Source organism: Myotis brandtii, unplaced genomic scaffold (assembly GCF_000412655.1).
Source record: "Myotis brandtii unplaced genomic scaffold, ASM41265v1 scaffold458, whole genome shotgun sequence".
NCBI lineage: Eukaryota > Metazoa > Chordata > Mammalia > Chiroptera > Vespertilionidae > Myotis > Myotis brandtii.
The window spans coordinates 178,699-206,351 of record NW_005367516.1 but is presented as its reverse complement, the minus strand read 5'-3'; the positions used below and the strand labels follow the sequence as shown (position 1 = coordinate 206,351).

Genomic DNA, 27,653 nt, shown 5'->3' with positions numbered 1-27,653 from the left:
GGAGGAGACATATGTAATACTCTTTGTAATACTTTAAGCAATAAAATGAAATTTAAAAATTTACCACCTTTCTTATCGTAGTCATACCAACAAATAAAGCATCCAGTTCCAGAAATGAAGAATGTTGACTTTGCACAATTGTAAGTTCTCTGTGCCCACGTTAATTCATTAATGCAGATTCGACAGAAGCATGAAAATTGGTAATGACACATAATAAGTCTATAATGAATTTAGTTATAAAATTATATTCTTTACACCATAGACCTTGATACTTAATGTTTAAAATAACAAAGCAGCCCGACTATGGTTGACATTGACCTATGAACCAGGAAGTCACAGTTCCATTCCTGGTCAGGGCACATGCCCAGGTTTTGGGCTGGATCCCCAGTGTGGAGCATGCAGGAGGCAGCTGATTGATGATTCTCTCATCATTGCATCATTGATTTTCTCTCTCCCTCTCCTCTTTTCTCTGAAATCAATAAAATTATATTAAAATAACAAAGCAAACAGAGTCTTTCATCTTAAAAACATTTTCTCCTTCATTCTAACACCCCATAGCCTTACTACATAATATTAGCAAATGTGTTAATAAGTCAGTAGCATTTGGCTGTTTTGAAACATCACTAATTACCTGAAATCATTTCACAAAAAGTCTGCTTTTCAATTAAAAATTTTAAAAAAAGGCTATTTTCTTCTTTATAGTTTCTGTATTTTTGAATATTTTATAACATTTATTTTTACAAGTCAGGGGAAAAACTTAAAGTGTAGTCCCAAACTCCAAGTTTATTTTGCAAAACAAGGAATATTTTATTTTTTTTAAGATAGAGGAGAGAAACATCGATGTGAGAAACATGACTGGCTGCCTCCCACACACACTACGACCGGGGATCGAGCCCAAAACCTGGGCATGTGCCCTGACCCAGAACCCAACCAGCAACCTGCCAGTGCATGAGACGGCGCTTCACCAACTGAGCCACATCAGCCAGGGCAACAAGGCACACACCCTAAAAATATTAAGCACACAGTCAAAATTGATGCACAGGCTTGTTTCACCTTTGTGGTAAGATACTGAAGGATAATGAGTAAAAATTAAGCAACTCAGGAAAAATAAATAACAAGTGCTAAGCGCGCGCGCGCGCGCACACACACACACCAAAACGAATGCAGGAGTTACAATAAAAATCTTTATTTAGGTTTGGTCAGTACAGGGAAGATATACTGGAGTCACAGAGCAATATGCATGAACAGGGTACAACAGTTCATAAAAACTGAGTAACTATGCACACAAATTTCTTAAACATTCAGTCACCTAAAGAGAAAATGCAGATGTATGGTGGAAAAAAAACTGTATCTAACACTGAAACTACCATAGGACTCCATCAACAAGTCCAACTTTTAGTGATAAAACTACTGTACTGGGCAAACTTGGCAGTCATAAACCCACATCTACTCTAACAAGTCTGAATGGTGCATAAGCATAGTAACAGCATGAGTAAGAATGCCCTACACAGCACAGGTTCTAGAGAGACACAGATTTATACAGACATCATTGTGTTATACTTTAAGGAAAGAGTTCCATTTACAATTTCACATTAAACTCATATAAAAATAACCTGACCTTACACAAAATGTCCTTTTAGCAACAAAGTAATTAACTGTTACAATTTCCAAAGTGGCAGAGGTATTGAAGCAAAGAAAAAAAAACACACACCCACCAAAAAAGGCAAATTGTGACAAAAGTATGCATTAATTTTCTGATAGCATCCTCTCCCAAATTAAATGACGCTGTATAAAAATTTGCTGGAAAAATATTACAAAACTGAGCCCTGTACATTTACACTTGAGTCCAAGCCATTCTGAACGTGGCGGGAACCCGCAGTTCGGTTACCTTTCCCACTCACTGTTTTCTCCTCTTGAGGGTCATGATTGGAGTCTGTGTCATTTAAGTGGTGTGTGAGAGAGTTTTCACTGCCCGTGGGAGAGTCTACACTTTCATACCCCGCACTGAGTTGGTTTACGTAACTACTACCTCCTTTGCCAGTTCTCTCCTCTGAGCTGTTGGAGGCCTTATTACCATTCCCTGGAGAAGAAGGAAAGCCATCTTCAGTGGTGTCCCCCTCCCTGTGACATCCAGACCCAGACGTCCTCGGCCGGGAGGAACTGCCGTTGCTTGGTCCGTTGGCCAGCCGACTGCAGTCTTTACCTGGGGCCTCTGCCTGTCCTACAGGCTCAGAAGATGTAGTCCTGCTGGTACCCGGGGCGGGGGCTTGAGCCTGCTGCTGTTGGTACTGAGCCAGCTGCTGGCGTGTCTCCTTCAGTTGTTGCTGAAGAACTAGAATGGTGCTCTGCATACCCTCTACTTCTTCGTCAAGTTGAATGATGAAGTCATTCAGTTCTGTGCAAAGGAGAGTCAAACCTACTTTAATATCTTTTATAGCATATTTTACAATACTTCAATTCTAAAATTGATTTTTTAAATTTTGCTTGGAATTTTAAAACAGCCATTCAAGAATGAGTTGGTTTTTTTGTTTGTGTTTTTTTTTTTGGGGGGGGGGGGAGTAGATGGTTAAAATAAATATATTAAAGCAACCAAGTTTAAATTGACTCAAACCATCTAGCCATATACAACTGATTACAGCCCATAACATCTGCTTCAGGCTTGTTTCCAGGATTGGGGAACATCCGGCCCACGGGCCATGTAAGGCCCAGGAAATCATTTGGTCTGGCCCTGTCAAGGCATTAGGGGAGAGTTAATTAACTGTTTGACCAAATATAGCAGACTAATTTTTAAGTTGAGAATTTTGACCCACAAATGATGTTATAAATACCCAAATAGCCGTTGGCAGAAAAAAGGTTCCCCACCCTTGGTTTTAACCAGTGGTCCCACATGCCTGGTCCTCTTATTCATCCTCTTAGCAAGTGATTATTTTCAGCTCCACAGCTGGATTAGCCCCTAGGGAACAATGTGGTCCTCGACTCTAACACTCCAAAGAGGCCTAGGCCGTAACCAAGGGACCATTCCACATCAAAAAAACAAAACAACCCAACAGAGAAAATAACTCTTGAAAATTTATGAATACAAATGTCCATTAAGATCTAAAAGCTTTTGGGGGAAGAAGTCCTCACTACTATATAAAATCTCAGATTTACTGTGTTTACGAAGAGTAAGAGCTAAGAACTCACTTTGAAAAGGTAGTTTTAAAGATATTTGACTACTAATCTTTGCAATTAACTATCAGATATAGTAATTAATAATTTAATTTTCAGAGTTTAGATATTTTCCTTACTATTAATCTTCCTCATAAAGAGGAGGAAACAGCTATATACTTGCCTGAAAAAAGGATGGTGGCTTGTCTTAGCAAACTTAAATATGATTTCTTATTCATGAAATAGAACCTCAACAGGTACAATCCATGATATACTTTTAGACCACTGGAAGTAGCCAAATACTTACAAGATTTACAATTAGAGAAATTGGTTAAATAAAAATATTCTCCTTTGAAAGCACTGATTATAAATTTGTAGATCTGTGAAATGCCTTAGTAATGTAATAGCCTTTCTCTTTTACCAAACTCCACCCTGAAAAACAAAAACTTATGAAATTTACACAAACAATCAGGAGAGTGGGGAGAAAACCACTACAATTAAATGGCTTTGTCTGCTAACTAACTAGATATGTTTCATTCATAATTTTACAGAACCATTGGCTAGAGTGGGGAGAAAACCACTACAATTAAATGGCTTTGTCTAACTAACTAGGTATGTTTCATTCATAATTTTACAGAACCACTGGCTAGAGATTACCATGTAGAGAACCTAATCTGAAATATTCATGCCTGGCAGTTTTTTAAAGCCAGTGCAACATTAACCAAACTTTTCAAAAACCCCCTTACCATCCTGACTGCTTTTAAGCTCCTCACTATATTTCTTCTGTAAAGCCAACTCTGCTTCAAGTTGTGCAATACGTCCCTGGGACAGCTGCCTTCCAAGCTCTTGATTCTCCTGGATAAGCATTCGACACTTCGCCATTAACTTTTTGCCTGTTTGGCTGCAAAGGAAAGAGCCATCCATCACAAAATGAAGACAAAACGGTCTACAACCTTCTTTGCTTGCAATTAGTACGCGATTCAGGTAACAGGTAAAGAACATAACTATGTCACAGCATATGCCTCCCTGTGATTACCATCTTCTTCTCTGGAACACATCCATCTTCTGCATTTCAGTATTCTGCCAATACAGCAGCAAAAATAAACCCTAAGCCAAAAGTACCCAAATGGTCACTTTTTATTGCTATTACTTGCCAGTGAATTAACACACATCTCAGATATGCCAATATTAATAAAACACTAAGGTACTTAGCTTTATGGAACAGAGAAGTCCTTGAAAAAATAAATGCACCACCACAAATGTGCAATTCTTTAAAATAACTAATATATGAAAATCAGTACCTATAAATGTAAATGCGAGTATATTTATTCTTGCCAGAACAGCATTTAATAAGGATGCCTCTTAATAGGCAATTCTCATAGGAATGTTTATTGCATTAATGGAGGTGTGCTCAGTAATTGTTTTTAAAGCAGCTTTAAAAATAGAGGCTTGAGACTATTCATATTCATCAATCCCTCATTTAACTTCTTTATAGGACATACTTTTGAGTTACCTTACAATATGACATTAAGGTTTAAAAAATTTATTATCGAAACGTAGTTAAGATTTTATTGATGTTATAAAAGATTATCCTTAGGACACAAAAATAAGATCATAAATAATGCAAATATTTGCCAAATCAGGAATGTATACTTTCACAAATTAGTTACCTAGTGCTAGTACAACATACTATAGAGCCTACATGCATATATAGAGCAATTATAAAAAATGTAATCAAAAGTCCTGTCTCAATAAAATTTTACTGCTTTTTTTGCTTCAGCAATCACAATAGAAATAATGACTTTTCAAGGGATCTGACTTAAATATATAATCATATATATTACCTTTGAGACATGGATATGAAGTTTGATATTCTTGTAATGGCATTAAGTTCAGAATGACCTTACTGGCTATAAAACTTTTTTTGCTGACAATTTGTATTTCTTTATTCTTTTAGTGAGGTTCCCCCCTTGTCCAATATATTTAAGAATGCATCTGATGTTACTAAGCCTTGGGACTGTTAAATGGGAGGGCTCTGTAAGTAATGCTCATTCTTTGACTCTTGCAAGGTTCTTTTACTGAGAGCACTTGTTCTAACCTATTATCCTTATGCAAACTGTGGTGAAGTACAACCTTGGGTTACTACTGGCTCAAAGAAGCCTCAGGTGAAAGCAGCGAGCCAGCAGTAGTAAAAGATTATTAGTTACCTTTCCTGTTTGTGGCTACTGTTGCTACAGATCGCTCCCATTTCCCCTGAGCAGACTTGAGCAGCCACTGAACAAGAGCTTAGAAATCAAATGAGGAATTAAGAAACAGGCAGCACTGTCAATCATGCTGATGCTCCTTCCTCCCACTTTATTGCTATGCTCCCATGACTTATTCTTGCTAAGTAACATCAGTGTTTTCCAACTAACCTGAAAAATCTTTTATATAAACTGAACAAAGATTAGAAAAAAACTAAAATCAATAATTTGTGAGATGACTTAATCTCACAAAGTAGCACAAATTCTAATGCAAAAATGTTTCATTTATGAAAGTATACCATTTCATTTATGAAGTCATACCGTTATATAAACAAATGCCTGCTCTAAGATAATCCGATCACTTCTAAAATTAATGACTACTAAAATAAATCTTAACAAAACTGTTCTTCTTTAAACATTCTATAACTTTATGTCATTTAAAATTTGTGCTGTGTTTGTTATATCACAAAAACATAAAAATTTAATTGTAAGTAACTATTTCTGGAAGAATATATTTTTTTTAACTACAAAAAAAACCCAACCCATTCCTAAAATCAAATAATTCACAAAGAAAACATAATAGGAATTGGTTTCATAGAAAATACTTATACAAAAGAATGGACACTGTACATTGCTTTGTTATCAAGGAGCCAGGATATCTTGGGAGAGTTGTACACACAATTACCTAAATGGTTAACTGAAAACTGAACACTGCCAAAATACTGAAACATACCCTCTAAATACTGTAAAACAGATGATCATCACATGCATAAAATATTTTAACTACCGTGGACAAAGTAATTCAGGGAAGCTCTCTCAAAATGAAAACAGAATAGGAAAAAAAACACCAAAAGCAAAATTACAACCCATTCTATTTGAATTATTCCAGATATAGTATTGATTATATACTATTTGTTTTAAGCTAATGATGTATTTACATGTAGTATCTAGAATACCCTGGTTTACAGCCTATTTTTTCAGAGACTAAAAATCCATTTATAGGTGATTAAAATACACTAATACAATGGAAATATTATGTAACCATTAAATATGAAACTAAATGAACTAAAAAAAAAGTAAAATGTCCAAGAGATAAAGTGGAAAACAAAAGCCAAAGCAGCCAACCATCTGTAGCACATTCACATTTGTTTAAAACCAATATATGAGATGACTTTATATGCATAGCAATTATCTTGATGATACCCAAGAAGTGTTAACAGTGGTTACTGATCCTGGAGAACAGAATGGGAAAGCGCAAGGCCACATCCAGGAGTGACTCTCACTTTTCGTCTTCACTTTTCTTCATTCTTTTTCAACTTTATTCATGAGCATGTATTATCTTATCAATTAATAAAAATTTTAACAGTAAGAAGAAAAAAACCCACAAACCCCAAACTGACTGTTACCTAAATGCAAAGAAAGATGCTGCTACATTTAAGTACATGCTGTTAATACATATTATAAATTATTTCTTGACCTACTAAAAATATTTAGGCCATTTCTACTATGATCTTAAATGGCATAAAATATATACAAAAGCCTTAATGCGGGCACCATAAGCTAATTTCAAACAGATTTGGTTACTTACTCTCCAACCCCCATTAAAAATGAGAATCTTAGAAGCGGATTTCTTGCTATAAAGTCATACAACAAACCACTTCTTAAACCCACCCTCTGCCCCACAATCAGTTCCCTAAAGCAGAAACATACATGATACTTACAATTGATTTGAATGATTAAGAGAGAACTAAGTCACCCTTGTTAAAATTAAACGTTGGGACAATCTGGAACATTTATCTTCACTCATCTTAGACTCCATTATCACCAAGAGAAAATTCGAATTGGTGACTTATAGAATGATCTGAAGAAAAAAAATTCACCTCCAGGACTGGATGGAAGCATGAAGAAAATGCCTCATTTATCTAAATGATCAAATGAATTTGCTGGATATGATCACTATACCTTTTTTTTCAATTCACAAAATGTCTCACTTAGGCCAGCCCACGGTTCCCAGACATTATTTCCCCATCTTCTGACAGGCACCCTGTGAAGCTGTCCCACAGGAATTTCTACTTCAATATCTTGGGACAAGGCGTCAAAAAGTACCAAGTGTCAAGTCTCCTTGTCTTTTATGATACCAGCTGGAAAACAGAGGCATGGCCTTTCCTTTCCTTTGAAGAGCACAGCAACAATTTTCCCAAAATCAATCTGCTCTCCACAGCCCCCAAAATCAAAATGTTAAAATTACAACAAAATCATCATAGTATTCCTTGAACTTAAAAAAAAAACAACTATTAAAGGCACATTTAATTTAATATCAAAAGTGCGATACAAAAGGCTCAAAATACAATGAAGGAACACATTCCCCCATTAACACCAATGACAATGCTCTTTCAACTTGTGCCTGTTGAATGAAATGGGGATTTAATAAATTTCACTACTAAAAAGTAACGCGAGTCTCATCACAGCCAATATCCTTATACAATCTAGTCGTGAAATGAATGTTTATAATGCTTCACAGTTTAAACCTGAAGTTTGATACCACACCTTCATGTTTGTACAGTCCTCAGTAAGATTATCTACAGTATTAGCAACCATTCAAAGAACAAACCATTGATTCAAACCACATTGATTTAAGGCTCAATCAAGTAATAGAGAGCCCCAAACGAAATGGTTAAATATATGAACTACTTGTACTGATATCTATTAAGTAGTTTCTTAGCAGATAAACCCTTGAAATGCAAAATTCACCTCATTTAAGTTTTGATCAAGAAGTTCAACAACAATCATGAAGTCCACAGTCTTATAGGCAAAACTGATATACAGTGTCTCTAAGTCACTATGCTCAAGGTTAAGAGCGATGCATATTCCATTTTTACATTTTACTGGAATTTTACATGTTCAATTCATTATTTTAAATCTCTAGGTTTTCATTCCTCCAAACTGTCTGAAGACACAGTGTGCCACAGACTTAAGACTTCTGTTTCTCCCTCTATTTTCTTCAAACAGAAACATTTCTCAAGTGTCTACATGTCCTAGAAGGGGAATTTTTCGGAGGTGGCCACTTCTTCGGAATAGTCCGACGCCATCAGGCCTCTGAAGCAAGGGGAGGGGAAGAGAAAAAAGCTGAAACAAAGGTTCATCTGGTCAGTGTTACATTAACCATTACACGCTGGATAGTATAAGAATGTGGCTTTTTTGGCTCAAAAAGTCTGAGTCTTGGTGTGGAAACGAGTACTTGGCTGTCCCACCACAGCTTTCTCGTAGTGGGACTGTCAGGGAAGTCTTGACTGGGGAGTATGATTTGTTTACCTATCAGGCGTAAACTTCCAGGCACTCAGTTCATTTTGGGCTTGTTCCAGTTTGTCTTTAGTCTGTTCCAGTTCACCTTTCATTTTTAGGAAAAACAAGTTGATCGCGGGGTCCACCATTGTTGATCTCAGTTGGGCGACACTGGGCTGCTGGACTTGCTTGAGGTACTGGATTTGAGTCTGTGCAAAGCAAAAGAAACAATTACTGCCAAATCAAAGGAAACATACATAAGAAGGTGGGCTAAAATCCATTTCATTTGCTGTATTTGCCAACTTGTTTATGAAAACTCTCCCTCTTTGATCTTAAAATCCTCTAAAGTAAAAATTAAAAACAACTATTTAAAGTTACCCTTAAATTAAGGATATTTAAGGAATTATGGCCATTTGGTTGCATTTCCATATTTGAAACCTTTAAATAAAGAGGCTACATCTTACTTTGCAACCAAAACAGTACCAAAAAAATCGGTTATATTTATTAAAAATGCTAGCAATCACTGGGAAAAAGCCAAGTTTAAAATATTAATTATATAACACTACAGTACTTTACTCATTCAAATTTGTGCCCATGGAAGTTATTTTAAGTACAATACAAATCCCTTAAAAATATACCAGGTACAAGGTTATAATTTAAAACACACACTTGCACTTCTAGATTTAAAAATATGTAGTATTTATATTTACATGAGCTGGCATTACTTTATAAACAGCATCTTATAAATAGCTTTATAAATAGCATCTTAAGCCAAAAGAAATTCTATGTTTATTTTTTTCCCTTCGGAGTAGATTTGAATCATAGAATTGTAAAGCTGGAAGGTGACTGACCTAGTCCAAACTTATTTTTGAGAAATTAAATAAACCAAGTGTCCACGAATACAGTTAGTTCAGTGCCAGAACTGGGACTAGAATTGTAGCTCTCCAGCCTCCTGACTCTGATCTAGGGCTTTCCCCACCATACCAGAACTTCCCTACTTACACACGAAACCTTCCATTTCTCTCAGTTGTACTATTTACTATCACCTTAAAAATACCTTTCTAAAATATGAAATACAGTTTATTGGCTTTAAATGTATCACTTGCTTCACACCCAAAGAAGATATGGTTCAAGATCTTGCTCCACACTAAGGCTTAAATAGGATTTAGGTTAACATTTCATAAGTAGCTAATTTCTATCATACATTTAGTAAAAGCCAAAAATATACTGAATGGATTTAGGATACATTTAATTACTATTTCATTGAGCAAAGAGAACTAATTTTTACTTAACTCAGGGAGATTTATTTTAAGTAACTCATTTAAAAAAAAATTTGTATTAATTTTGGAAAGGAAGGGAGAGGGGGAGAGAGAGAGAAATATAAATGATGAGAGAATCATTGTCTGGCTGCCTCCTGCATGCCCCCTACCGGGGATCAAACCTGCAACCCGGCCATGTGCCCTTGACCAAAATCGAACCCGGGACCCTTCAGTCCGCAGGCCGAAGCTCTTTTCCACTGAGCCAAACTGTCTAGGGCTTAAGTAACTCATTTTAAATAAGAAAATACAACTGTTTATTCAATGTAAGGCCAGTTGCTAAGACAATTTAATAGGAATAAAGCATGTCATATAGTACATAGCACATACTACTATCACTAAAGAAAACACTGCCTCTCCAACACCAACATAGTTGCTATTTAGATTTACACAGAGAACTGCATCTCCACATTAACCTTGACCTTTCCCTGTTTTTGTTCCTGCTGCCCTTTCTGCAAAACTTCCCTCTGTATTCTAACTGAAAGAATGCAGTTGTGAGTTGTTCAGCAGGCCTGTGCAGGGGAGAGCTATAAAAATGTGGCTGGGAAGGTTAGGCTCTAGTTGAGATAACCTTGAAATCTAGGTTGAAAAAGACAAAAGAGTGATGGGGCATCAACAAAGGCTTGATCAGGCATGAATGTTCAAACTGCCAGTGTATATATGATAGCTGAAGAATCATAAAGGAACCAGCAGCACATATTGTCTGTCTAAAGCAGCAGTCACCAACCGGTGGTCTGCGGACCACTGGGGGTCCCTGAGGTCCCAAAGGTTGGCGACTGCTGGTCTAAAGCAAATGTTGAGATATACCTGAACTAGGATAACAAGAGGCCTCAAGAAGAGAGGGTTCAAAACACACAGGTGTTATGAGGTATTACCACAACTACCCATTCTTACTCTAGCTACACTATCTATCCAGGTGTTAGCACTGGAAAGTAAGATTTATCCTTTGCACGGGTAAGCATCTTAACACAATGCCATGCAAACAGGGAGAACTAAAATTATTAAATGAGTAAATGGTAGAATCTAGAATCCTAACTATCAGAAAAAGGAAAGAATTAAATGATTTTGAGACTGGGCAACTGAGATGCACTGACCACTTCATTAGACATGAAAATCATAAGAGAGAAAAAAATTTTTGTTGGAGGAGTGTGTGTTACATAGGAAGAAAACAATAATATTCAAACTATTGATGAGACTTCTTGAAACCAATGGCCAAAGGTGAGGATGGTTTAATAGTTGAAAATACAGAAAGTGAAGGCATGAGTACTGAGAAAAAGAGAAATTTAATGCATTAGTTAGTGACCTTAAAGGGGGAAAAAATTAGTGGTAGTGAAGATGGAAACAAAAGGAGAAAAAGTGATGAGTAGGTAGAGAAAATGACAAAGGCTACTGTTTTCTTAAGCAAAGTGACAGGTGAAGAGTCATTTTGAAAAAGTGAAGAGGGACAAGAGACTTTTGTGGAAATGTAGACAATCTCTGCAGAGGAAGTAAAAGAAAGAGAGAAGAAATAGGAATAGGACTGTGCCCAACATTAGTCCCCAGTGACCAGAATATTGCCTTATATATTAGATTTTTATAAATGTGTCGAATGGAGATTACATAAAACTCAAGAAAAGTTCAGATTTTAAAATTAGAAACAGTGACAGAGCTTCCTCTACTTAGTATAACTTACATATACCAACACTAAATTTAAAAAAAGGCTAACACTGTTTAAGACAGCATAAAATTGAATCTAAATTCAACCACAGCTAAACCATCAAACATGTCACTACGTTTTAGATTTGTGTAGACCTGATACAAATGGAAGCTGCAATAATGAAAAAGAAAATGTGGTAGAAGTTGCTGACACATCGAGGGGTAAAGAGAAGAAACTAATCAGATGGTTGATTCTTTTTAAAAATATATATATTTTTATTGATTTCAGAGAGGAAGGGAGAAACATCAATGATGAAAAATAATCATCGATTGGCTGCCTTCTGCATGGGAACGAGCCTGTAACCTGGGCATGTGTCCTGACTGGGAATAGAAGAATCGTGACCCCCTGATTCACAGGTCAATGCTCAACCACTGAGCCACTACAACTGGGCCACTGATTGATTCTTGTATGTGCCGAGCAGGGGATGAAACCCACGTATTGGGACGATGCTCTAACCAACGTCGACAAGCTACCCAGCCAGAGCACAAACCTATTTTAAATCCAATGATGACAGGCTATCTATTGAAAATTTACATTTTGCTATTTATATCTCAAAGAATATCTACCTAGCCATCTCTTGCTCCTCAGTTGCTAGTCGCATTACAAGGATGTTTTCCCTTCGTGCAGACTCTTGCTGTTGTTGCTTTAGTTTTTCTTCCGACTCCCTTAAGCCAGTTACATCATTAGCTGATGATTTAAAAAAAAAATTTTTTTCAAAACATTATGAAATACAATTTCAAAACCAAACGGAACTAATGAAATGAAAGTTCTGATTGTCTTTGTCAGGATAATAAAAACCAGGGTAAAAAATTCATCAAGTCTTTAGTTTCTCTCTTAACTACGTTTAGAACAAGGAAGCTTGTTCCCAAGCACAGTGCTCTTTTAGGAGATAATGGTGCTATAGTGGTCCAAAGCCACCTAATATTAGATGGAATTACGTTGTTACAGTCTAATCTGTTTCAACTTCACACAAGAAACTTTTGTATTTGCTTATATTATACAGTATTCAGAGTCCTGGTTAGGACTGATTTTAACCTATTCAATATAATAAACATGTCTATAACTGTACAGACAATTATTACATCAAGTTTTCATGATGTTCATAACGTCTATGGATTATAATATAGTTTTAATAACTGAAATTTCAGGGTACTAAGCTTTCTGGGCTTGGAAAACAATATTGGTTTTTATTGATTTTTGAGAGAGAGGAAGGGAGAGGGAGAGAGAGAAACATTAATGATGAGAAAGAAGCATTGATTGGCTGCCTCCTACAAGCCTCCTACTGGGGATCAAGCCTGAAACCCGGGTATGTGCCCAGACAGTGATATCTTGGTTCATGGGTTGACACTCAACCACTGAGCCACAACGGTTGGGCATAATATTGGTTTTTATACTCACAAATAATGTTACTCTCAATGAAAAGTGACAGACTAAAAAGGTTTGATATTATAAACTTTGTTGGTATTTTTAGCAGATTTTGAAAAATCTGTAAAAAATAAAGCCATATCCTATTTTTACGATTTAAGTAATAATTAAGTTACAATTTAAATAAATGTATTACTAGTTCTTTGTGCATACCTAGATTAATAACTCATGCTTTAATTCAAATTCCTCTGTGGAAGGTGTTAGGGACAGATCTAGGAAAGTGTAAAGTAGTTGTGAGTTTCCCTATCCATATTCTCTCAGAATTTTGTACATAATTCTGCTAAAATAGTCATGCTATTATATTATTGCATGTCAGTCTTCCCCAATGACTGGGAACTCCCCAAGAAGAGAGATCATGTGTCATTCACCTATTTCCTAGCACCCAATATAGTGCCCATAGTTCTTTAATGTTTGAATAAAAATTACATTTGCTTAGCAAAACCAATTATCCTGAATGTCTATAACAATCTAAAAAGAAATATTCGCATGGTCTTTAGGAAGCTACTACTCAAACTTACAGTTCAGATCTGTGTACTTGCCCTCCAAAGCTTGCACATATGCTTCATACTGTTTCCATCTAGTACAAAAATAAAGTCGTTATTAGTTGTTAAATTGAAATTGTTTTATTAAGAAACTAAAAAAAGTCACATCTGTAAACTTATAAATTTAACACCAAGAATTCCACTGCATGATTTTTAAGGTCTCTTCCATTTTGAGATAATTATAAATCTAGTTTAACCAATAATAAATGAGTCACTTCATTATTCCTTCTCGGCTTAATGGAACTATGTAAAAGGAAACACAGATAGAAGTGTTTTCTCCTGAGAACTTACCAAGTGTGTGTCTCTGGGTCAGATCACACACCATATAAGACTTTGTAGCACTTATGTTCAGCTCAATGCCTGGATAGTGGAAGCTGAGTAAAAAACCTACTACGACAGCCGTGGGCAAACTACGGCCCGCGGGCCGGATTCGGCCCGTTTGAAATGAATAAAACTAAAAAAAAAAAAGACACCCTTTTATGTAATGATGTTTACTTTGAATTTATATTAGTTCACACAAACATTCCATCCATGCTTTTGTTCCGGCCCTCCGGTCCAGTTTAAGAACCCATTGTGGCCCTCGAGTCAAAAAGTTTGCCCACCCCTGTACTACGACTTTCAGATATGCTTTCCACCACAAACAAAAGGCATCTGATATAATAAAAGTCTAATATGCTAAGGATGCTCAACCACTCAATGATGTGCACTGACCACCAGGGGGCAGACGCTCTGACCAGTAGGTTAGCTTGCTGCTGGGGAGCGGCTGATTGGGACTGAGCAGGACTGAGCAAGATGGGCCAGAAAGCCCTGGAACCCTCCCGTGTCCCTCCCCGGCACCAACTGCACCAGTGGGGTCCCTTGGCCTGGCCTGCGCCCTGTTGCAATCCGGGACCCCTCGGGGAATGTCAGAGAGCCAGTTTTGGCCCGATCCCACAGGCCAGGCCGAGGGATCCCACTGGAGCACGAATTCGTGCACTGGGCCTCTAGTATAAAATATGCCTAATTATAAGAGGCTGCAGGTTATCTTGGCTCTTTTGTGAAAATACCATGTGACTCTCTCAAAAATAATATTTATTTTTACTTGTAAAAAAAAGGGGGAGAGAAAATACTACTTTTCCAGTCTATTTGTAAAGCTGTATCAACTTGCATAAATGCTATATACTGTCAGAGTATAAGAAGGCCTTTCTTCCTCATTATATTCCCCTACCCACAAAACATAGGCTATATTAGCTGCTCTTGCAATGATTGCACATAAACAACAAAGCTTTTCCCAGTCATATGTTTAAGCAACTGCTAATGGAAGCGTAACCTGCCCTGACTGTCGCTGTCTTGCTTACTGAAGAGCTGTTTTCAAGCCACTCTTTAGTTGCAGCTAATCAAAATTTAATTTTAGAAAATCTTTTTATAATCTTAAAAACTTTGACAGGTCAGCTATAAGATTTACAATGACCAAAAAATACCAAGCTAATCTACCTTCCATATAAAGACTACTGTTCAGCCAAGAGCATGTTATTTTTATGGCCAAGACAACCTAGGGTACAAATCAAGTGCATTCAATTTTGGGGGATCAATAAAGGTCTCTTGTGGAGGCAATATAAGAACTATTTGTTTTAGAAGAATAGAAAAATATAAAAAAGTCAACAAAAACATCCTTATCAAGAAGCCAAAAAGTACAGACTAGTTAAATAAGTAGCAGTTGATTTAAAATCACCAAGAGAATTAATGAGGGAAAAACTCATGAGAATTCCCTAAAGAAAGAAGTTAATCTGACCTCAAGAATATCCCCCACCCACACACACACTCAATTAAATCAAGAAAAAGACTGCACATACTAACCAGAGGAATTATCTAAGAAAGGATAAAAGGCAAGGACTGTCTCATATCAGAGGTACAAAGAGAACAACAGGTGAGTGGCAGTATATCATAAGCAAGTGCCTACCGCAGCAGGGAAGGACAAGAGTGTTTTAGAATACTAAGGATTCAAAATTTATGTGGAGGAAAATAAAGGGTATGCAACGGAAAGTGTCCTATGCATGAGATTATGCAAAGGAAGATACAGAGAAGTCCACAACAGAGTAAGTAGAACGAGTGGGAAATTATCAGACTCTAGGAAACAATAGAACGAGTAACCTGTGTCTATCTTATAAAACACCTCTTCTCTCTACTCTAGTCAATTAAATTTATTTAGTCCTTCAAGTAAAAATTCTGTGAAATTTCTAGAGAAAGTTCAATGACCCTGAAAAATATTCATTTATTTTTACCTAAAAATGTCATGTAAAACTTATCAACCATAGTAATAAAATGCAGAAAGAATATATTTAAGTTATAAAACACAAAACATGCGATTCTTTTTCTGATTTCTTGCATTTAAAAGAATGAATACCATAATGCTGCATTTCTCAATCTATTTTTGCAAGACAATTATAAGATAACCCCAGAAAATCAGAGCTGGAAGTAACTGTTAAAAGTAATTTAATCCAACTCCTTTAACTCCAAGATGAGAAAATGAAGGATATAGAGTTAAATTAGCCGACTAAGGTTCCTTAGAAGAAAGAGTAACTTGCCTTCATCAGTAAATAATGTATTTCTTCCATAACTGAAAACATATCCTTTAGGACTATAACTTTTTCACATATTAAACAGGAAAGGAACAACTACATTAAACTAATTTTTGCAAGGAAAAAATTCAGGTTACCTATTAGGCTAGAAGTTACCCAACCTAGTGCTTTAGATCTTTAAAGTGTTATGCTTTCCTCAATGATTATATAATAAACAGGCCATAAAAAAAACATTTCAAAAGTACATTAAATGATGTGAAGATGTATGCACATTAAAAATAAAATACCTAACAGACAAAAACTTTATAGTATAGAATTACAATATAATGCTCTATAAAAATATTTTTATATTTTGAAAAATAAAAGAACATTTTACCTTAAAATTAACTCATCTCGTGCCATAACTTTGAAGTCTGTCTCACTCAGTCGAACCTATAAAGAGAATTGAAATATGAACTGGGTGCTTTTCCTAAACATTTTAAATGTACATACCACTGTTGCTTACACTTTTCATATTTTATGAAGATAGGATAACTTCTAATGCCTCAAGCGCTGGTTTCTAATAGGAATCCCTTTATCACTAAGACAGTAGTTCTCAACTTTCTGGCCCTTTAAATACAGTTCCTCATGTTGTGACCCAACCATAAAATTATTTTCATTGCTACTTCATAACTGTAATGTTGCTACTGTGATAAATTGTAATGTAAATATCTGATATGCAGGATGGTCTTAGGCGACCCCTGTGAAAGGGTCGTTCGACTGCCAAAGGGGTCGCGACCCACAGGTTGAGAACCACTGCACTAAGACATTCAAAGCCCTTCCAAAAGGAGCACTATACTGAGACATATGAAACATCTCCAAGCCTGAGACTTAGAAATGGTTCAGTATCCTATATAATAAAAGGCTAATATGCAAATTGTCTCCTCAACTGGAAGTTCGACCAGGGGGCAGGGCTGCCCACCAACCACTTGGGTGGGGCTGGCCAGCCAACCTCCTGTGTCCCCTCCACCTGGCCGGCCCTCTCTGATCGGCCCCAATCGGGGCGGCTAGCTGGACCCCACCAGTGCACGAATTCATGCACCAGGTCTCTAGTATACTATACTTTAAAAAACACACATAACTCTTATTTTATTGTAAAGTAGTTTTAAAAAAGTAAACCATTTATCTTTAAAACGAGAGGCCCGGTGCACAAAATTCATGCATGGGTAGGGTCCCTAGGCCTGGCCAGCAATAAGGGCCTTCCAGCTGCCCGCCAGGGCCTTCCTTTGTTCCGCGCTGCCCCCGGTGGTCAGCGCACATCATAACGAGCTATTGAACTCCCGGTCTCCCAGTTGAATTCCCTAGGGGATACTTTGCATATTAACCTTTTATATATATATAGATGCGCATCATTATTAGGAACATGCAAATTAAAACCCCAATGAGCTATCATTACACACCTATTAAAATGGCTAAATAAAAGATTGTGGTAACAACTCCAAGTGGTAGGTAAAGATGCAGAATAAGATTGCTGGTGAGAATGTAAAATGGTATGGCTGCTCTGAAAAAGTTTGGTGGTTCCTTTTAAAACTAAAAATAGATGTGCTAGACAACCCAGCATTTGAACTTTTAAGCACATATCCCAAAGAAATGAAAATGTATTTTCACACAGAAACTTGTACATGAATGTACAGCTTTATTTGCAACAGCCAAAACTTGGAAACTACCCATACTTCAACAGGTGAATAATTAAATTATGATACATCCACACCATGGGATACTAAAAAGAAACAGATATAAGCAATTTGGATAAGCCTCAAGGAAAATTATACTGGGGGAAAAAAAATCTCAAAAGGATACATATACTGCATGATTTCATTTATCTACATTTGTAAAGTAGCATAATTATAGAAAACTGCTTAATGTTTGCCAGGTGTTGGGGATTGAGGAGGGAACGGATATGGCTATCAAGAAATGACACAAGGGAAGCTTGAGGTGATGAGTTAACTAACTAATCTGGTTGTAGTGTTGGTAACACTAAGTTATGTGAGATAAAACTACATAGACACACATACGCACTCTCTGCATATAGAACCTGTGAAATCTGAATAAGCTCTGTGGATTGTATCAATAAGCTCTGTGTTGAGTTCCTGGTTTTGATGTTATGCAAGATGTCAACCTTGAAGGAGGCTGGAGGAAGAGTGTATAGAACATCTCTGAGTGTATAGAACATTTCTCTGCAACTTTTTGTGAATCAATAATTATTTCAAAACTAGAGGCCCAGTGCACGAAATTCATGCACAGGTAGGGTCCCTAGGCCTGGCCAGCAATCAGGGCCCATCAGAGCCTTCTGGCTGCTGGCCAGGGCCTTCCTTCATTCTGCACCGCCCCCTGGTGGTCAGTGCACATCATAATGAGCGATCAAACTCCCAGTTCAACTCCCAAGGGGACACTTTGCATATTAGCCTTTTATATATACATATAGATAGAAGTAAAGTTTTAAAAAATGGGCATAATAGTCTAGCTCAGTGGTCGGCAAACTGCGGCCCCTTGAGTGTGGCTCTTCCACAAAATGCCACGTGCGGGTGCGCACGTACAGTGTGATTGAAACTTCGTGGCCACACTCAAGGGGCCTAAGAGCCGCATGTGGCTCGTGAGCCGCAGTTTGCCAACCACTGGTCTAGCTAGCTGAAATTACTTCGTAAATTGAGGAATATTGTTTTCTCTATACCAAATGATTATAAAGGTGAGGTACCTCTTCTACTCTAGTATAAAATTATGGCTATAGTCCTAGCCAGTTTGGCTCAGAGGATAGAGCATCAGACTATGGACTGAAGGGTCCCCGGTTCGATTCTCAGTCAGGGCACATGCCAAGGTGCAGGCTCAATCCCCAGTAGGGGGCATGTAGGAGGCAACTAATCAATAAGTCTCTCACATCACTGATGTTTCTTTCTCTCTCTCCCTTCCTCTCTGAAATCAATAAAAACATATTTTAAAAAAATTATGGCTATACTATAGTTTCCCTTATAACATACACTTATATCGTGCTTTCCCAATTGAATTATAAATTCCTTTTAGAAATGTTACTTTTTTTAATAAAACAAAGTACGATTTAATGCTTTGGCACACATCTGACTTTTCCTCTGTACCAAGGCAAGCTAACAACTAGAATATGAAGTCCCATTTCCACTATTTCTTTTTTCCTCCTTTCAACTGAATGTAATGATGGACATTGGTTAAGAAAATCATACGGGTTTCAGGTGCACATTGCCACACATCATCTGTACACTGAACTGTGTTCACCATGCCAAGTCAAGTCTCCTTCCATCACCATTTATCACCCCATATACCCTTCACCTCCCCCACCAATCACCATACTGTTGTCTGTATCCATGAGTTTTTTCCCCTCAATCCTTCCACCTGCCCATACCACCCTCAACAGCTGTCAGCCTCCTCTCTGAGTCTGTCTTTATTTTGCTTAATTCATTCTGTTGATTACATTCCACAAGAATGCAATCATCCGATACTTGTCTTTCTCTGAATGGCCTATTTCACTTAGCATAATGCTCTCCAGGTCCATCCATGCTGTCACAAAAGGTAAGATTCCCTTCCTTTTTTAAGGCCTAGTAGTATTCCACTGTGTAAATGTACCACGGCTTTTTTAGCCACTCATCTACGGACACTTGGGCTGCTTACAAATCTTGGCTATTGTAAATAATGCTGCAATGAACATAGGGGTGCATATAGTCTTTCAAATTAGTGTTTCGGGTTTTTAAAAAAAATATATTTTATTGATTTTTTACAGAGAGGAAGGGAGAGGGATAGAGAGTTAGAAACATCGATGAGAGAGAAACATCGACCAGCTGCCTCCTGCACACCTCCTACTGGGGATGTGCCCGCAACCAAGGTACATGCCCTTGACCGGAATCGAACCTGGGACCTTTCAGTCCGCAGGCAGACGCTCTATCCACCGAGCCAAACTGGTTTGGCGATGTTTCGGGTTTCTTTGGATAAATTCCCAGAGGTAGAATCTCTGGGTCATAAGGCAGTTCCCTTTTTAATTTTTTAGGTAACCCCATACTGCTTCTCACAGTAGCTGCACCAATTTGCATATCCACCAACAGTGCATGAGAGTTCCCTTTTCTCCACATCCTAGCCAAGACTTGTTGCTTGTGATTTATTGATGATAGTCATTCTGACAGGTGTGAAGTGATATCTCATTGTGGTTTTAATTTGCATCTCTCTGATTAGTAACATTGAGCATCTTTTCATTTGTCTACTGACCATCTGAATGTCCTATTTAAAGACGCATCTATTCAGGACTTCTGCTCATTTAAAAAAAATTTTTTTTTGTATTGAGTTTTAGAAGTTCTTTTTGTTTTTTAAATATATTTTATTGATTTTTTACAGAGAGGAAGGGAGAGGAATAGAGAGTTAGAAACATCAATCAGCTGCCTCCTACACACCTCCTACTGGGGATGTGCCCGCAACCAAGGTACATGCCCTTGACTGGAATCGAACCTAGGACCCTTCAGTCCGCAGGCCGACGCTCTATCCACTGAGCCAAACCGGTTAGGGCTATAAGTTCTTTATAAATTTTGGATATTAACCCCTTATCAGATGTATTGGTGAATATGTTTTCCCATTCAGTGGGTTGTTTTCTCACTTTGCTGATGGTTTCCTTTGACTATACTGAACTAATAGGAATACAGAACAGGGGGATAATGAGACCAGAGGAAAAGGTAGAACCTAAGAACTAAACAGTTGTAACCTTTTTTTGAAACATAAAAATAAATTTACATTACAATCAAAGGAATTTAAATTAGGAAAAAAGAAGTTAACTTATAGAAACCTGTGGAAAAATATCTCCTTTTCTGACATTATTTGTATAATGGACATTACAATCAAAGGAATTTAAATTAGGAAAAAAGAACTTATAGAAACCTGTGGAAAACTATCTCCTTTTCTGACATTATTTGTATAATGTTCACATAATAAAGGCTAAGAGTAGAGCAAGGGAAAAACATTACAAGAGTTTTCCAAAATTTGAAAATATTCTAAAAATACACTGCATATGAGATACAATGTATAGTACATTATATACCCATGATGTTATTATTATCATAGGCAAAGGAGTGAACATTAAACAAACACTCGAGATAGTGTGTGTGTGTGTGTGTGTGTGTATAAATAAAATGCTTAAAAACTGCTGGAAAAACACACCTTTTTGGGAAGAGGTTCCTCGTTGGTCATCTTGAATCCTAGAAAAAGGGATAGAGAGATGAGGTTCAATTGATTTTTTTCCATTGAAAGTAGGAACAAAAAATACTGGCCTTTTCACACCAATTTATTAGTGAACTCAATTATGACCAAATCATTAAGGGTTCTTTTGAATTTAAATAAATCTTTTGTTTTAGATTTACGGAACAGTTGCAAAGATATTACGTGGTTCCTGAAATTGCCACACCCAGTCTCTCAAGTTAACATCTTACATTAGCATTACTATTACATTACATTGCAACTATTAGGTTATTTAAAAAATTCTTTTATAAAAAAGTTGTTCTTTTTGATGTTGCCATAAAGGATTGAGAGAGAATTTTTCAATGCATTCTTACAACTGCCCTATGAAAGACAAATCTTGCAGAAGTGACAACTTTGTGTTGAAGTCAGTTATTGACCTCAGGCAGTATCCCAGGCATCTTGCTGAACTGATACAGAAGAGTAGGACCAGTTGCTAAGCCTTTTCTTTTACAGCATTATGGTTAAGGTAGAAGCTATCATTGCCATAATTCACTACTGTACAATGCTTACATATAATATATACACCTTAATAAAAATATTCCTACACTATTTAATCACATGTCACAATAATTTGTATCTCAAAATGTTTCTTTATATAAATTTATACAAAATTCACTTACTCTTGTTGCAAAAGATAAATTGAAGAACTATTCTCATTAGCTTTATATGCTTACTGAAAATACTTCTGGTTATTTCCCAATATTCAAATTTAACAAGGAGGCAAGCTAATTTAAACTTATTGCTAGGTATCATTTATAATAGTACCAGAGGCCCGGTGCATGACATTCATGCACTGGGTGGTGGTGAGGGGTGGGGAGGAGAATGAATGTCCCTCAGCCCAGCCTGCACCCTCTCACAGGCCAGGACCCCTCCGGGGATGTCCGCTTGCCACAGAAGTGGGAGAGGCTCCTGCCACTCGCCAGCTGTGAGCCTGGTTTCTGGCTGAGTAGTGCTCCCCCTGTGGGAGCGCATTGACCACCAGGGGGCAGCTCCTGCGTTGAGCATCTGCCCCCCTGGTGGTCAATGCGCATCATAGCGACCAGTAGTTCCACTGTTCAGTTGATTTGCATATTAGTCTTTTATTATAAAGGACAGTAATGAATGTCCCTTATAAACTTTCCCTATAGTTTATTTTACCTGCCCATATTCCAAATTATTAAAAATTTAACTAAATAGAAGTAAGTTATGGTAATGTACAGCATAGTAAATATTTGAGAATGGTATTCTATTTTTCATATCACATACAATCCCAACTCTGTTAAGTCAAATACTCTAAACCAGCGGTTCTCAACCTGTGGGTCGCGACCCCTTTGGTGGTTGAACGACCCTTTCACAGGGGTCACCTAAGACCATCCTGCATATCAGATATTTACATGACGATTCATAACAGTAGCAACATTACAGTTATGAAGTAGCAACGAAAATAATTTTATGGTTGGGTCACAACATGAGGAACTGTATTTAAAGGGCCAGAAGGTTGAGAACCACTGTCTAAACCAGGGGTGGGCAAACTTTTTGACTCGAGGGCCGGAACAAAAGCATGGATGGAGTGTTTGTGTGAACTAATATAAATTCAAAGTAAACATCATTACATAAAAGGGTACGGTCTTTTTTTTTTTAGTTTTATTCATTTCAAACGGGCCGTACACGGCTGGTCTAAACCCTGACTTTCAGATTAGGTACATTGTGAAGGAATTGGGACATGTTAGAAATAATCGTAAATTGATCACATCATAAAGTACTGGCTTAATTCTTCCCTCTTTAATAAGCTTATCATTGGATATCACTAGGAAAAACCTGAGTATATCACCCTCTCCAAGTTCATCTCCACAGAGGCTTAACTATTTCTATTTTAGCTTTAACGTGCATTCACTTCACTAGGCTGTTTACCTTTCAGAACCCAGAAAGTTTGGCATTTACTTGCAATTGTCCATTTGTCCAGAGCTAAATATAATAGGTAAATATCAATAATCTATTGAATAAAAAAAAACAAACCTATAAGACAATTATAGCCATTTGAAGTTTTAGTCATATTTAACTAATATATAAATGTGTACCAATGTATGTCACTATTCTAGGTAAATCTTTCTAAAGGCTTTTCATCTTACTCAAAACAGTACATGCCAATTCCTTGCCCTTTTATTGAGAGTTATTTTTCTTCATTGCTCTTAGCACGATCTGATATTTTATATACTTACTAGAGGCCCAGTACACGAATTCATGCACCAGTGGGGTCCCTCGGCCTGGCCTGCGGGATTGGGCCAAAACTGGCTCTCTGACATCCCCTGAGGGGTCCCGGATTGCGAGAGGGTGCAGGCCAGGCCAAGGGACCCCACTGCTGCACGATCAGGGCCAAGGAAGGACCATGGGAGGGCTCCAGGGCATGTCTGGTCCATCTCACTCAGTCCCAACTGGCCAGACCCCAGCAGCAAGCTAACCTACCAGTTGGAGCATCTTCCCCCTAGTGGTCAGTGCACATCATAGTGACTGGTCAACTGGTTGACTGTCTGCACCCTAGTGGTCAGTGCATGTCATAGCGAGCGGTTGAGTGGCATTAGCATATTACACTTTGATTGGTTGAAAGGCCGACCAGTTGATCAGACACTTAGCCTATTAGGCTTTTATTATATAGGATGTTTCTCCCAGTTATGAAATAAGCTCCATGAGAAAACTTCCATTCACTGCTGATGCCTCAGTACATGGTAGGCACTCAAACATATGCTAAACAAGTGAATTTGCTTGTTACTATTAAATCATAAAAGGTGAGCTACATACTTGCATGCATATAAGCATAACCAATGGACACAGTAAGGGGATGAGGGCATGTGCTGGGGGGTGGGAGCGGCCAGGGAGAGGTCAATGGGGGGAAAAATGAGACATATGTAATACTTTCAACAATAAAGAATTTAAATTTAAAAAAGTGAGCTAAATAAACAAATCTAGTTTTTCCCCCAAATCAACCAAGATGACAATCCTGTAAAATTCTGAGTATATATGTGGAACTTAATATTAACAGGTATTGTGACAGAGCTCTATTAGTGACAGTTTGAAAACAGCTAAATTTACCACTGTGGATAGGGAGTCTACCTGTTACCTAGTTACTGGGCACCAGAGCCACTCAAAATAAAATCTTAGTTATAAAACTTAAGTATTATGGATGCTATTTAATATAGATTAAACATTAAATTCCAGTTATAAATGAGTATAAGTTTCTACAACCTGACACTTTGCCCAGGTTTATTTGTTCATTCTTTTCTTAATACATAGTTACTCAGCTTTTTATTCTATTAAAATAAAGTTAATTGCAAACTTAACTAGCAATAAATATGCTAAAGTGTTTTTTTAAAGGGCATTTACATGGTGGAGAAGTTCTACTAGCCCTACTTTTCCAGAACAGAGTGACAAACTTTGGGAAAAAAAAAAAAAAGGCAGCGTAACCTGAGCCTCAGTTTCCCCATTTAAAAATGATTACCACCACGAAGGCTCAAAATTATTGTGCTATTTTTAAAGATAAACATTAGACTTTAGCATGGAGACTGGCACAAAATAAGCATTTAATTACAAGTTTACTCCTCATTAAAAAGACCCCACAAAGACCCTCAATCACTATTTCTCGAAAAGCCCAAGGGAGAATCAACAGGTTGACAATAACAATATTTGTTTCTAAGCCTCACTGTAGAATTTTTGGTGATCTCTAAGTTTTAGAATTATAAACAGCGAGTTATTTTAATTTCTAACATTGGCTTACATCCTCTTATAAAAAGTTTGATGCTGGGTAGATTTTAAAAACAAACTGCTTAGAGGATATTTATATTTTTTTCTTTTTTAAAAATATATTTTCATTGATATCAGCGATAAAGGGAGAGAAAAAGATAGAAACATCAATGATGAGAATCACCGATTGGCTGCCTCTTACATGTCCTCTACTGGAGATCCAGCCCTCAATCCAGGCATGTGCCCTGACCTGGAAATCGAACCATGACCACCTGGGTTCATAGATCAACGCTCAACCACTGTCCCACACCGGCCAGGCTGTATTTTCTTTACGTACAAAAATAAATTTCAAAATTTGTAATATAAGTCAAGGATAAATACAGGCCTGGTATAAATCTTTGCATTTCACATGTCGATTATCAGTCACAGGTCATTCCACATATTATGGGATATGTAAGCTGGGAATTCAAAGCATAAGCATTTAGAAACTCCTCCCTTATCTTTAACTGATGACAAGTCAATCTTTCCTTGAGAGTCCATGATATTGCACAATAGTTAAATGGGCAGTCTGGCAAAAGGCAAATTAAAACAAGTTTAAAATTTAAAAGCATCAACATCCAACTAATTAATCAAAATAGAACCTGGTTTTGACTTTCACATTGCACAAATGTGCTAAGGAATTTATTTCCCAATACAATTTTTTTTGGCACAACTGACAGCACACAATAACCATCTAAAGTCAACTCCAGAGCCATAAAGACAATGGACATTCCAGGTTCTTAGTACAATCAATCTATTCTTGTATCGGAAAAATGGAATGACCGAAATATCATTTGGAGTTGAACCTTGAAGGAAAAAAATGAATATATGTTCAGTGCTATGAGCCATTCATTTAATAATTCTAACTTTTCAAAGTTAGTCCCCATTTTCCAGATGATGAAATGACAAAAGTTAATAACTAATGAAGGTGGGCAATTCTCCCCTCTCTCATCCTAAATAGTGATCAAGCAGCTTATAGCTAGAAAATGCAGAAAAGCAAAATAAGTAAAATTCAAAATTGGCCAATTTGGTTACCTTTTAGTACATTTAAGAAAACTAGTTAAAGATGATTTTAAAATTATGTAATGGTTTCAGTTATTCATGTGGATAATTAAAAAAGATAATATAGCTCAAGTTTAGAATGTCAGAACCACCAACCACTCTTGATGCCTTAATATTTAATAACAGATGATGATCTAGATTAGAGGCTCAGTTTGAGTTGGCTGGGTGGCTAGCATCCCAAATCCCAGTACTTCCCTGACTCTCAGCATTATGATCCTAAGTTATGCAACTCAGGTCTCTGTAAACGGAGAGGCAAGCACCAGCCAACACAACTTCAGTAAGAAAGCATGTGCCTAAACACAACGAATTAATAATACAACATGGTACTAGCCTGGGCGCTGTAACAGGAAGGGTACTAGTTAGGAATCGGAAGGCCACCCATCCTGACTCTTGTACCTTCTCAGACCTGTGATCCTGAGCAGGTCACTTAACTCTCTGGGCTACAGTCTCCAAAACAGCAAAAAGGGGACACCAATTTTCACTGCCTCACCAAGTGCGGCACACCTCAATGCTTTAGGTGCCATACCCCCCCCCCAAAAAAAGGGGGGGGGGAACCTTTCAAATAAAATACTCACACTAACGTAGAAGATAGTTTTAACGTGTATTTGGGGGAGAACATTTATTTATAACATTGAACTCTAGCCTGATGCACCACTTTCATAACCAATATACTATTATGGGTCTATTAAAAAGTTTTTCTCTGATAAGTCTAGTAATAGAAAATTATGTAGAGGCAAAAAAAAAAAGTGGGAGATAATCTAAAACTACCAAGGTCATGTTTTGCTACATGACCTACCAACATACAATTTTAAGGGCAGGAAAACACTTTTTTCAAGAGCAACATCCCCTACAATTAATGACCAAGACTGCTACTAAGTATACAGAGCGGAAGACAGCGGGTTTACAGCGGGGAGTCGGGCAGGTGCTCATTCTTGTTACTGTTCTCCGCACTGACAACTGTAGCCCCGCTGTGTCCGTCCCGCCGTGTTCCGGGGGCCCGGACCGGTACCGCGCGGACACGTGGGCAGCTACTCCCACTCCCACATCCACGTGCACCTCGGGGCTCCCCGCTCCCAGCGATGCCATCACTAACCCCTCGGGGTGGGGAACGACGAGTGCCATTCCGGGCCGTAGGGTGCGGTGCGCAGGGAATATTACTCCACCCTGGGAAAGAGACTTTTTTTTTTTACCATATAAACACGGTTACTTAGGATTTTTAACAGGGTCCTTTGAGAGCAAACACCCAATTAAGTGTCACCAAAACAAGAACCTGGACTCGCGCTCCCCGCTGGTAAGACAGGACTCGGGGAAACTCCACGAGCGGCCCGACCAGGCCCCGCCGCGAGGCC

At 37.6% G+C, this 27,653-nt stretch overlaps 1 protein-coding gene across 1 annotated transcript; it reads right to left on the bottom strand.

Moving 5' to 3' along the window:
- Nucleotides 1-1,164: 1,164 nt before the first annotated feature.
- Nucleotides 1,165-21,514, bottom strand: WTAP (Wilms tumor 1 associated protein). Its single transcript, XM_014546937.1, has 7 exons — nucleotides 21,412-21,514; nucleotides 16,586-16,641; nucleotides 13,628-13,686; nucleotides 12,251-12,371; nucleotides 8,703-8,906; nucleotides 3,894-4,048; nucleotides 1,165-2,395 (listed from the first exon to the last, which is right to left on the bottom strand). The coding sequence occupies exons 1-7, from the start codon at nucleotides 21,493-21,495 to the stop codon at nucleotides 1,812-1,814; spliced, it is 1,263 nt and encodes a 420-aa protein (XP_014402423.1). The 5' UTR covers nucleotides 21,496-21,514; the 3' UTR covers nucleotides 1,165-1,811.
- Between the last annotated feature and the right edge of the window lie 6,139 nt (nucleotides 21,515-27,653).